The sequence below is a fragment of the Vombatus ursinus genome, unplaced genomic scaffold, assembly GCF_900497805.2.
Source record: "Vombatus ursinus unplaced genomic scaffold, bare-nosed wombat genome assembly UNPS02014775.1, whole genome shotgun sequence".
NCBI lineage: Eukaryota > Metazoa > Chordata > Mammalia > Diprotodontia > Vombatidae > Vombatus > Vombatus ursinus.
The window spans coordinates 929863-942947 of NW_020954553.1; the positions used below are offsets into that span (position 1 = coordinate 929863).

Below are 13085 nucleotides of genomic sequence, written 5' to 3' on the forward strand. Positions count from 1 at the left end.
CCCAGCTCTGACATCCTGTGTTCTAAGGGCCCTCCCAGCTCTGACATTCTATGATCCTACAATCTGTTGTCTCCTCAGACATGCCAAGGGAATCAATGAGATAATTTTCTCTATTGAACCACTGAGGAACAGGAACCCAGAGAGGTAAATCCTTATACCCAAGACTACCTAGTCAGTCTCACTGAAGAGAAACAGAAACCACAGTTTTGGACCCAGTCAATCATACAAAAAAAGGTGGACTCAATGCAGAAAAGACTTTGTTATCTGATGCCTTCTAGGTAGAGTTAGCTTCTTTGAGATTTTATTTATTTCCCCTCTCCCCATCCCTATGTCAACGTGAGTAACCAGACAAGAGATGAAGCTGTTGTTAGGTCATGTAGCAACTGGCTCTTGGCTCCAAAGAAGAGACAGAAATTGAGGACATACAAGAGGATAGCAAGACTGAAAATAAAACAAGGTGAGTGTTTTTGGAATGTTAGTGAATTTCATGCATTGAAATAATTATTGAAAGCCAACCAAAGTCCAAGGGGTTCCAAAACTCCCTGAAAAGCCACTGAGTGAGACAAACTTCTGGGGACAAAGATCATGGAATATCAGAATATGGAAGAGGCCTTAGAACCCAGAATGTCAGAGCTGGGAAGGCCCTTAGAACACAGAATATCAGAGCTGGGAGGGCCCCTAGAACACAGGATGTCAGAGCTGAGAGGGACCTCAGAACACAGAATGTCAGAGCTGGGAGGGGCCTTAGAGCATAGAATGTCAGAACTGAGAGGGCCCTTAGAATATGGATTGTCAGAGTTGGGAGAGATTTTAGAAGAGAGCGTCAGAAGTGACCTAGAATGTCAGTTCATTTAATCCAGTCTGCTCATTTGAAAGAAAACTGAAGGCCAGGAGGATGGAGTGAGTGTCTAAGGTCACTTAGGTAAGTACTTCTCTCCTTTGCTTCCTTCTAATTCAAGAAGCCATTCTGCCATCCTGGGGCCACTAGGCAAATTTTGCAAACCTCGACTGGAGACAAGTTTCATCTTAGGAGCCCTCTGTGGGGTGGGGGTGGGGGCTTTTCCCCCCTCCCAGAGAAGATGCCCATGTAGTCGATGAGTCCCCTGTGCTATTGCTGTTGACTTCCTGGGTGAGGCTGGTGAGGTGAGGGGCACAGCGGGCTAGGGACGGGCTTTTCTCCCCACTTCTAGGCTTGGGTCCCACCGGCAGAAATCCATAAGAACCCCTAAAAAAATGCCCAGCACACAAAGAAGCCAGTTCTGGCCTCCACTCTCACCATGCTGTCCTCAGCTCCAGCCCTGGACCGCCATCAGGTTTTACACCCCACCAGACCATTACCAGGCTCCTTCCAACTTTCTTCCATAAGGGGTAGGATTCCCATCAGCAGCCTGTTCAGTATCAGAGCACGGGGCCGATGTCCTGCCCTTGGGCAAGTACCCACTGTGAGGTCACACGTCATCTTGGGGCCCAGCCCAGCTTCCAGCCCTACAGGGCGTCACTATTAAATCTGAGGGCCTTCTCTGCCTCCATGAGCCCATCCAGCCACTTACACATTTGCTCCAGAGGTTGGGAAGCTGAGAATGCCTGAGGCTTTAATTACTGAGCCAAGACTTTGCTTAATTTCCTACCATTGTTCAGAGCCAGACTCAGTATGGGTGCAGCCCCAGCCTTGCCCAAGAGGCCAACATGGGGGAGGGGGGAGCGTGTGTCACACTTTCTTCCTCTCGCTCCTACCCCCTTCACCTAGGCCAGACAACTGCCACCTGACAGGGGCCGTGAGCTTCATACCCTTCTCTCTGTTTCCTACACTACTCCTCCAGCCCTTGACTGAGGATATAAATCATGACAGAGGCCTAAGATCCAGGGGTGGGTGGGGTAGGGATTAGCATGTGATTCCGGGATAAAGACAGTATACATTGGCTGCCTCTGCACTTCCCCACTAGAGTAAACTCAATCTTGGACCTCCCTAGTCTTCATCCTCTTCTGCCCTTACTTTTTCAAGGTATTCTTTTAATCCACCCTTTTTTGGTTTGTTTTTGCTGGAGGTAATTGGGGTTAATGACTTGCCCAGGGTCATATAGCTAGTGTTGAGTGTCTGAAGCTGGATTTGAACTCAGGTCCTCCTGACTCCAGGGCTGGGCTCTATCCACTGAACCACCTAGCTGCTCCTTAATCCATCCTTCTTGGTAATTCCAGATAGAGCATGGGATTTGGAGTCAAGAAGACCCAGGTTTAAATCCTGCAGACGCTTATCAGCTATGTCGCCTGGGGCGTCACTTAACCTCCAGGAGCCTCAGTTTCCTCATCCGTATAATGAGGGAGTTGGATCCTCTAAGATCCCTTGTAGCTCTAAATCTAGGATCCTATGATTCCTTTCAGCCCAGAGCTCTTCTCACATTCTCTCTGTTCTCTCTGAAACCCAGCTTCAGAAATTTAAAAAAAAAAAACCATTTTATTTTATTTTTTTGCTGGGGCAGTTGGGGTTAAGTGACTTGCCCAGAGTCACACAGCTATAAAGTGTCAAGTGTCTGAGGCTGATAAAATTGTTAATCTTATTTTTTATTATGAACTTAGAATCAAATAAATATAAGCATTTCAATAAAAAAAGAACATGAAAAAGGATTGGATGTGAAATTGTAGACTCCAGTTGCTTGGTTTATTTTTTTTAATTTGATGAGGCAGTCAGGGTTAAGTGACTTGCCCAGAGTTACACAGCTATTAAGTGTCATGTGTCTGAGGTTGGATTTGAACTCAGGTCCTCCTGACTCCAAGACCAGAGCTTTATCTACTGTGCCACCTTGCTGCCCCTAGACTCTAGTTTTTTAAAGTGTATGTTAAATTTAACACAATAAAACAGCACTGCCCTGCTTTCTATGTCCCTTCTAAGCTTCCTCTGTTTTCTATGTTTCAAAAAGTTCTAATGCTTTTTTCTTTCTTCTGTTTTGTTTTGTTTTCTTTGCTTTCACCATCACTACCCACCAACTCTGTCCCTTTGCAAAGAAATCTCCTCCCTTATAGCCAGTAAGAATAGTCAAGCAACAAGTGTTGATACCTTGGCTGTGTGAAGGGAAATCTGATTTTCATATTAATCGATATGATAGGTGTAATGAATACAATCATTTAGATTTCTCAGGAGACTCTGGCTTGGGAGTCAGAGACTTACAAACCAGCTTGAAAGGATCAATCAAACCCTTGACAAGGGTCTCACAATCACTCCACTCCTATGCCCATGTACATTAAGTGAAGCGAATCAAAGATTGTAGAACCTGTTCCCGTCACAGAACTCTGGTCCCACAGGACTTGTGGGCTTGTCCTGGGAAACCGATCAAGTCCTAGAAATGATTGTTTTGTAATCCACCTCTCCCCCCTTTCCCTCTCGTGATTTATGTATATAAGCTGTGCCTTTACTGCCTTTAATGCATGGAGCGCATTCCTCATTCTGAAATTGATTAATTAAACCATTGCTTTATTCCTGGCACTGCATGCCTTTTTCTGTACCTCTTCCTCTGACAAAAGGCAGGAGGCATGCTTCATTACCAGTTTTCTGAAGTCAAAGCTAGGATGGATCCAAGTTCTGAAGCTTTTTGAGGTGTTTTGACCTTGTCAAGATCCTCATGTAAGTTGTTCTCCTGGGTCTACTTACTTTCGCTGCATCAGTTCATAGAAGTCTTCCCAGGTTTCTCTGAACCTGCCTTAAATCTAGCTTTTCTCTTGGCACTGTCTCCAACACTGGCTTCTCCTTCCCTCCCAATCCTTGATGCTCAGCTCCAGGAGGAGAGGTTGGCTCGCTCCTGGTTCCCCACCTTCAGGCCCCCTCTCTGTCATGACCATTCAGTAACCACCTCTTCCCTTTCAAGGTTCACTGCATCCTGCCTGGCTCCTTGTTGCTGATATCTAGGAATTTCCAGGTTGTTTTTTCTCCTTCCTAGGAAGTTCAGTATGGGGCTCATAGTTTTCTTCTCTGCCCCAATTCCCCAAAATACTCACTATGACTTTCAGGTTCCTTAGCCTCCTTTACTTTCATGACCTCTGGTCTCCTATCTTGTCCAGCCCTATATAGGAGAGATCACACCTTAGGAACCTCAATTCCCTGCAATTCAATTTGTACCAGATGCTGAAATTCCTAGTGAAGGCTCTGCAGATGTTCACAGCTCGCTGATGGAAGAACTTTCAGTGGTCATCCAGTCATTGACTGGGGGAGGTGGTCCCTCACATCTTAAAGCACCCCATTCTACTTTGGGCCAGCTTTAATAATTACCAATCATCATCACCATCACCATCATCATCATTGCTAACATTTAAATAGTGTTTGCTATATGCCAGGCACTGTGCTAAGTTCTTTACAATTATTATTCCATCCGCATGACAATCCTTCGAGGCAGGTGCAATTATTATCCCCATTTAGCAGATGAAGAAATAGGACCAAACAGAGATTAAATGACTTATTCCGGGTCACACAGCTAGTAAATATCTGAATCTGTATTTGAACTCAGGTCTACCTGACTCCACTGAGCCATCTAGCTGCCCAAGCCTACTGAAAGCACTGGCTGGTCCCAGATGTCAAACCATGCTCCATCTTCAAAGCTTATTCAGCTATCCAGACATTTAACCCATCTTAACCCTATCTGCCACCAGATGTGAACCCCTCTCACCCCCTCCCCTTCACTCTTGATTTCTACCTTTTTATATGCCCCTCAATGTCTTGTCTTCTACTCTTAGAAAATAAGTCCCCCCTGCCAAAAAATAAAAAATAAATAAAAAAGAAAATAAGTTCCCGCAGCTCTTCTCCCAAGTCAGGATCCACTGCCGCAGTTGCATCCCTGAAACAAAATGGTGAAGGTTGGAGTCAATGGATTTGGCCACACTGAATGCCTGGTGACCAGGGCTGCATTTAACTCAGGCAGACTATTATGGCCATCAATAACTCTTTCACTGACCTCAGCTACATGGTTTATATGTTTCAATACAATTCCATGCATGGCAGGTTCAAGGGCATTGTTGAAATGGAAATAGAATGGAAAGCTGGTGACCGATGGAAAAGCCATTACCATCTTCTAGGAGTAGGATCCCACCAATATTAAATGGGGAGACACTGGAGCTGAGTATGTTCTAGATAGTGTCTAGATAGTTGTCTTTACCACCATGGAAAAGGCCAGAGTCATTTGAAGGGTGGTGCTAATTGGGTCATTATCTCCATCCTTTCTGCTGATGCCCAATGTTCATGATAGGAGTGAACCATGAGAAATACAACAATTCCCTTTAGATGGTCAGTAATGCCTCTTGCACTACCAACTGCTTGGCCCCCTTGACCAACATGATTCTTTTTTTTGCCTTTTTTTTTTTTTTTGATGAGGCAATGGGGTTAAGTGACTTGCCCAGGGTCATACAGCTAGTATGTAAAGTGTCTGAGGCCGGATTTGAACTCAGGTCCTCCTGACTCCAAGGCCAGAGCTCTATCCACTGCGTCATCTAGCTGCCCCTTGGCCAACATAATGACATCTTTGGCATTGTTGAAGGATTCATGACCACAGTCCATGCCATTACTGCAACCTAGAAGACATAGATGGCCCTCTGGCCATGGTGCTTCCCAAAACATCGTTCCTGCTTCCACTGGTGCTGTAGAGAAGGCATCCCTGAGCTGATGGGAAGCTCATAAGCATGGCCTTCCATGTTCCTCCTCTCATTGTAACTGTTGTGGATCTGACTTGCCCTCTGAAGAACCCTACCAAATATGATGGTATCTAGAAAATGGCAAAGCAAGCATCAGAGGGACCCTCGAAGGACATCTTGGTCTACACAGAGGCCTAGGTTGTATCTTGTGACTTTAACAGAGACACACCCACCCTTCTACCTTTCATGCTGGTGCTGGTATTGCCCTCCCCGTCCATTGTCAAGCTCATTTCCTGGTATAACAATGAGTATGGTTATAGTAACCATGTAGTACACTTCATGGTCTACATGACCTTCAAGAAGCAAAATGGAAAGCCATGGATCTTTGTCCCCAGCCAAAAAAGGGGTTCCTCCACTGGGGAGCCCACATCCCTGACCTATGTTCCTATGCCCCGTTCACATCCTTGCCCCAAAGCACCTCTGTAGTAGGAGGCAGAAGCCTAGAGTCCTATATTGTGTGCCATCAATAAAGTCACCATATTCAGTGCAAAAAGAAAGAAAGAAAGAAAAAGAAAAAAGGAAAGAAAAGAAGCTCTTTGTGGGCAGAGACTGTCTCTCTTTTTATATTTGTATCTCCAGCACTTAGCCCAGTGCTTGGCCCATAGTAAGCATGTAATGAAATCTTTGTCATTCATTGACTCATTCTTTAAAACAACCTTTCACTTGGCTCAACCATCCCCTGAGACCATCATTATTTCTCCTTATTTTCATAACCAAACTCCTAGAAAAAAATTGTCCACACTTAATGTCTCTATTTGCTCACCACCCATTCATTTTTCAACCCCCTCCAGTATGGCTTTTGTCCCCATTGTTCCCCAAGACTTTGCTCTCCAAAGTCACCAATCATTTTAAAAATCCAATGGCCTTTTCTCAGTCCTCATCTTTCTTGACTTCTCTATAGCATTGAATAGGCACCTCAGACTTAACATGTTCAAAATGGAATTTGTCATCTTTCCCCTCACCCCTCCAACCTGCCTCTTCCTAGCTTCTGTCAAGGGCATTGCCATCCTTCCTGTTATCCAGGTTGGCAGTCCTGGTGCCCTCTTGGATTCCTCATTCTTCACTTCCCATGCCCAATCTGTCGACAAATCTGGTCGATTCTACGTCCTCAGCATCTCTAGCCTCCCATCCCCTCCTCTCCATTTATGTAGCCTCCACTCTGGTCCAGGCCCAGGTATCCTGCTTCCCACCCCAGGCCCTTTCCCCCAGCCCATGCTGGATTATTATTTTTGTTCTTGTGGGACCTGCTGACCCAGCACATCCTGTGCACTTAAGGAAGGATATGGTTCTAAGTGTCAGGTCTTTCTGACACTAACCTGTCGCCCACCTCACCATCATGCTGTCTCTCCCTAATGTCAATGGAAGAAGAGGCTGGTGGAGACTGTGGCCTCTTACCTTGTACCACAGCTAGAAGAAACTCAGGTGCTCTGTCCTTGAGAGGAGGGGCTCTACTGAGAGATGCTGGGCAATATCTGGAAGGCCTGGGGAGGAGGGGAGAACTCTGGAGTCCAGCTCTATCATCCATGGCAGTATTAATCTGTGGACTGCTATTGGCCCATATGTGATTTTGAGAGCCTGACTTAGGATTCTGACTGCGGGTTAATAGGAACTACGTAGAAAGGGCCCTTTGCTGGTTTCTTTTTAGCTCTGTTACCTTAGACAAATCACTTAACCTCTGAGCCTCAATATCCTCATCTGGAAAATGGGGTAATGACACTTGCACTTCTCACCTCTTTGTTGTTGAGAAGACAGGGCTTTGCAAACTGCTAGGTGTAGATGTGGGTTACTTTATCCTCCCTAGCCATCATCAAATGAGACCATAAATCCTGAGTACTTTGTAAACTATAAAGCTTTACTAGATGCCATCCGCCATTACTTGGCCCAAGTCAAGGCTTGGCAGCCTGCTTGCTGGTACACCTCCCCACAGAGAGCAGAGCAAACTCCAGGAATGGGCATTCGGGGTCACGAAAACAAACCCTGCTCTTCCCCATCCCCTCAGTAGACATGCCTTCCAAGCCTTTCCCTCATTACTCCTTTCACCGAAGACCTTATAGACTCTCTCCAAGAGCTCTGTTAGAACTTTGCCCTAACTCCCTGAGCAGAGGCCCTTGGGATATTTGGCCATGCCTGGGATCTGCTCAGACTGTTGGGGGCAGAGGCTCCAGTGGCTTCTTCTCCCCCAGTCTCCACCAAATGCTGGAAATCCCCTGAGTAATGAGATTGCTGACCAGGGCCAAGGCCAAGGTCAAGGGAGGGGGAGGGAGATGTCCTTAAGTCTGAATCAGCCTAGGGGTGTGTGTGTGGGGCAGGGAGGCAGCACCTCTGAGGTCCTCTAGACTGACCCTGTGGCAGCATTCTGGAGCTGGTTTGTTGTCTGAATACCCACTCTGCTGCTTGCTGTCTGTGGGGGCTCATGTAAAAAAGGGCACAGGAATCAGAGGCAAGGACCTGGGTTCAAATCCTACTTGTGCCACTTAGTTGCACAAGTCTTGGGCAAATTGCTTCTGGGGGCCTCGGTTTCCCTCTCTGTAGGGGCTAATTTCTAAGATTCCTTCTGACATTAAGCCCTGAGATCTTATGATGAGTAGAAACTGTGGGGAGCTGGGATCTCTGCCCCGGGGGAGTCTTGGCTTCTGGGTCTGGCAAAGAGAAACTAAGAAGTCTCAAATGACGCTTCAGGACTTTCTCTGTTAGTGAACACTGGGTGTGTCCCTGGATGTGGGACCCAGAATTTCTCCTCCCCTCCCTGCATGTACAAACCTGCTGTGTTCTACAGCTGCCCAGTCCCCAGAAGCTTCTCCGCTGTTCCTGGTGGGAGCTTCCCTCCTCCTCTGATGGCTCCAACCTTGCCCACGGATGCCCTCTGGCAGTACCAGTTCCGCCTTATCCTTCTGGGCGACTCTACAGTGGGCAAGTCCTCCCTGCTGAGACGTTACACAGAGGGCGTCTTTGTGGACTGCATCGACCAGACAGTGGGAGTTGATTTCTATGTCCACTTTGTGGAAGTGGAGCCTGGAGTCCAGGTGAAGCTGCAGTTCTGGGACACAGCTGGCCAGGAGCGATTCAGGTGACTATGTCCTAGGAGGGGCTTATCCTGTATTTCCAGTACCTGTCATTTTGTCCTTGTGTGACCTTAGACAAGTCTCCCTCTCTCTCTCCCCTTGTGGAGGCCTGTTTTCTTCTCCACAGAATGAGGGGCTGGTGTTACAGGGTCTTCTAGGCCCCTTCTAGCTCCAAGATTCTAGGAAGTCGGAATATTCATGGGCTAGGGTGGTGTAAGGGGCTGGACAGCTCCTGAGGCCAGCGCCAGATGGGGCTGGAAAATGGGGTTAGAGAATGAGGGTAAGGAGGTGCAACACAACAGTAAGCAAGGGAAAGTAGGTCATGGAGCCTCGAAGAGAGAGCGCCCCACTCCAGCTGCCTCTCAATCTGATGCTGGCTCCCAGGTTACCATGCGTCTCCCACTCACCTAGCCCAGACCTGCTCCCTGGGGTCTGCACTCTCAGTCCCATGCGAGCAGGGCTGGGCCTCTCTTTTTTTCTCCTCTCCTCCCATTCGTTCCTCTGCCAGGTGGGGCTGCAGAGCGTCAGTCTGGGGTTCACTAAAGAGGGGAAATTGTGAGGAGCAGAAGGCAAATATGTGGGGAATCTGATCATTGCTTCTTAGAGGTGGGGGCTAGAACACAGGCAGGGTGATTGGGAGACCTCGGTCCCATCTCTGCCTGGGATTAATGACTCCTCTCCTGCTGCCCTTGGGGCTTAACAACACCCCTTATTTCCTTTTAACCCTCTGCCTGCCCAGGACAGGGAACTGACTACTGAGAATACCCCGAATGTGCCTAGAAGAGTGCCGGGCATTCATATGTTCTTGGTCCCCTTCTACCAGTCACAGAATGCCCCGTTCTTTTCTTCCAACCTCTTCCTTCTATCACCAATGTTAGAGATTGGCATCATGGGCAGGGGTTCTGGCGTGGGAGAGGGAGAAACAAAATGCTGGCAAACCAGGAATCAGAAAGACCTGAGTTTGAATCCTCCCTGACACTTAGGATCATAGATCTTGAGTTGGAAGAGACCTCCGAGGCCACCTAACAACTGATCAATCAACACTTATTAAGCACCTACTATGTGCCAGACACTATGCAAAGCATACTGAGAAAAAAGGCAGAAGACAGTCCCTGCCCTCAAGGAGCTTACAATCTAATGGGGGGAGGCAATCAGCAAATATATATACATATATATACAAGCACACACATACCTGTATATGTATATGTATATATATCTATATATATATATCAGTCTATATACAGGATAAACAGAAGATATTCAATAGAGGGAAGGCACTGCAATTCGGAGGGATTGGGGAAGGCTTCCTGTAGGAGGTGGGATTTCAACTGGGACTTGAAGCCAGGGAGGTCAGTAGGTAGAGATGAGGGGGAAGCATTCCAGGCATGGGGGATAGCCAGAAAGTCTGCTCAGAGCTGAGAGATGGAGAGTCTTATCTAGTCTGACTCACTCATTTCATATATCTGAAAACCGAGGCCCAAGAAATTGTGACTTGCCCAAGGTCACACAGGTAAGCAGGATTTGAACCCAGGTCTTCTGATTTCAGAGTCCCTGCTCTTTCCACCTACAACTCTGCCTCCTTACTAGATGTGTCACCCGGGTCAAGTCATTCAATATGTCTGAGCCTCTGTTTCCCCATAAGTAAAAAAGGGAATAAAAGCACCAAACCTTATGAGGCTATTTATTGCAAGGACCAAATGAGATTAAATGTAAATAAAGCATTATATAAATGTAAATCATTACATTATTTTGTCTTAGCGAGGTAGGGAAGGTATGATCCCAGCAATTTGATAGATGGAAAAATTGGGGCAAGAGAGGTAAGGTGACTTGTAGAAGTTGTGGGAGAAGGTCCCTTTCAATTCACCTCCCTTGCCTTCATTACCTGTGTCCCTGCACCCATCCTTTCATGCAGAGAAGTGATTGGGTTTCTTTCTGGTGATGAAGGTCAGTGACTCGGTCTTACTACAGAAACTCAGCAGGTGGGCTGTTGCTGTTCGACGTGGCCAACCGAGCATCCTTTGAGAACATTCCCAAATGGCACCAGGAGGTCATGGAGAAAGTGAAGCCCTTTGGCATCATCTTCCTACTGGTGGGGCACAAGAGCGACCTGGTAGCCGAGAGACAAGTGACCCCTGAGGAGGGAGAGAAGTTGGCCTCCTTGCTGGGAGCCCGCTACGTGGAGACCTCAGCCAAGAGTGATAGCAACGTCACCTTGGCCATCCAGCTGCTCACTCGGGACATCTTTGAGGCTGTGAAGAAGGGGAGCATGGGCCCGAGCACCGAGTGGGATGGGGTGAGGAGCCGGGTGCCAGCCCACCCAGGGCAGCAAGAGGCAAAGCACAGAGGTGGGGAAGGGTGGAAATGTCCATGCTGGTGACTCACTGAATGTCACACCGGCTTTCAGAAGTGACAGCTCCCATCTCCAGCCTTTTACATGCATGAAGCATGGTGCCTGGCCTTTCCTAGAAGGGAGGACCATTTCCTGTTTGTTTTTTCCTTCCTTCCCTCCCCCTTTCTCACTAATGCCGGGTACATCGTGAGCACTTAAAAAAATGCTTCATGACTGATTGATTTCCAGCAAACTCTCAGTTACCTGGTGGTTGACTTAGCTGCTTCCAGGGTAACTTCTTTCCACAAATATTTGCATTTTCCACAACTTTGAATAGTCAACTATACCAAAGGGCACTGTAGAATCTAATCAATTGCTACTCACTAGCTTTGTGCTCCTGGATGAGTTGCTTCACTTCTTAGCCTTAGTTTTCCTCATCTGCAAAATGGGCCTGATTAATACCAATAAGCTAATTAATACTTAAATTAATAAAAATAAAGTAAGATAATACCTACTTCTCTCATAGGGTTATCATGAAGATATGCAACTTCTTGCAAAAGTGATTGGATTTATTAGGTTTCTTGGTCTTTGCTCACTGGCCCTAGTCTTTTTTTATTTGCTTTTTGGTGAGGCAATCGGGGTTAAAGTGACTTGCCCAGGGTTACATAACTAGTAACTGTCAAGTGTCTGAGGCCAAATTTGAACTTAGGTCCTCCTGACTCCGCCACCTAGCTGCCCCTGGCCCTAGTCTTTAACTGCTAGTTTTCAGACTTGTCTTACCTGCTTAGTATATTTCTTTCCTATTAGCCATATAGGAATGACTTAATGAGAGGTCCTATAGAACATAACAGCCTCAGAAGATCCCTTCTTCTAGTACTAATTCTGTGTGACTTTAAATTTCCCCTTATTTTTTTGCTGAGGCAATTGGGGTTATGACTACCCAAGGTCACACAGTTAGCTACTAAGAGTCAAATGTCTGAGGCCAGATTTGAACTCAGGTCTTCCTGACTCCAAGGCCGATTTCCCCTTATTCTAAGAAAGGCCCTGTCTCAGTTTTTTCAGCATTCGCCTTAACTGGGAGCTGGAGTGAATGACTGACCACGAATGTTGGAGAGGACAAAGTCGGAGCATGGCTTAACACAGATGGCACAAGGTGGGCAGTTTGGAGTTGCCAATGTGGTGGCGGCCTTCACAGCCTTAGCAGGGCCAGACAGCTTCTTTTTTGCTGTTCCCTGATGCCCTAAGGCAGGCTCTAACCCATAATCAGCCCAGACTGCTAGGCTAGGCCCTGATCCCAAAGGAGGCAGGGAACCTTGGCTGAACCCTGTTTCCTGGGTTGTTCCAGCCTTGGTGATCCTGGTCATAGTAGGCTGCAATCTTGACTCTCTCAGTTGTGTGTGGCCCTTTGTACCCCAAGATTTATTAGGTTTCTTGATCTCTTCCCGGCCCTAGTCTTAACTGCTAGTTTTTAGACTTCAGTCTTACCTGCTTACTCAGGATATGAAACTTCTTTGACATCAACCTAATAAATTCATGATGCCAGTTCAAAACATTTTGGGTTTTTCCACTGCCTGGTTTCCCACTCTGGTGAGGAGCTGGGGCTTTGGTCTTAGGGGAGCCTTTGCCTTTGCATCAGGCAACTTCAAACTGCTAGCCTGGAACTTCCCTTTGGACCACACTTCTGACATAAACTAACTTCTGGAGGCATGAACAGAGCTGGCAGGAGCAGGGAAATGCATGTGCTGGAAGAAGCAATACCGAGTTCTCTCCCAAGAAAGGAGAAAGGCCCAGTGATCCATCCATTCCAGAGCGGTCATGCATTTGGACTGGCCAGCCTTCCCCAAGCTGCCTGTGACCTCTCTAGGCAGAGGTCCAACAGCTAGCTATTTGTATGTCCAATTCTTCCAATCTGGGTGGCGTGGGAGGAACAACTGGGCCAAAACCATCATCCCGTTCCCACCAGTGATCCGACTGGCTTTTGGACAGAATATTGGAAAGCTCTAAGAGTGGGTCCCGAGATCTCC

The 13085-nt window shown here is 47.1% G+C and overlaps 1 protein-coding gene across 1 annotated transcript in view; it reads left to right on the top strand.

The window, feature by feature from the left end:
• The window catches only part of LOC114044860 (ras-related protein Rab-39B-like), a 13038-nt gene extending 427 nt beyond the window's left edge, over positions 1–12611 (top strand). The window contains exons 2-3 of the mRNA XM_027864595.1: positions 8447–8737; positions 10677–12611. Coding sequence (XP_027720396.1) covers positions 8447–8737; positions 10677–11109 — 724 coding nt within the window. The 3' untranslated portion in view covers positions 11110–12611. The remainder of the gene's footprint in view (positions 1–8446; positions 8738–10676) is intronic.
• Positions 12612–13085: the final 474 nt, after the last annotated feature.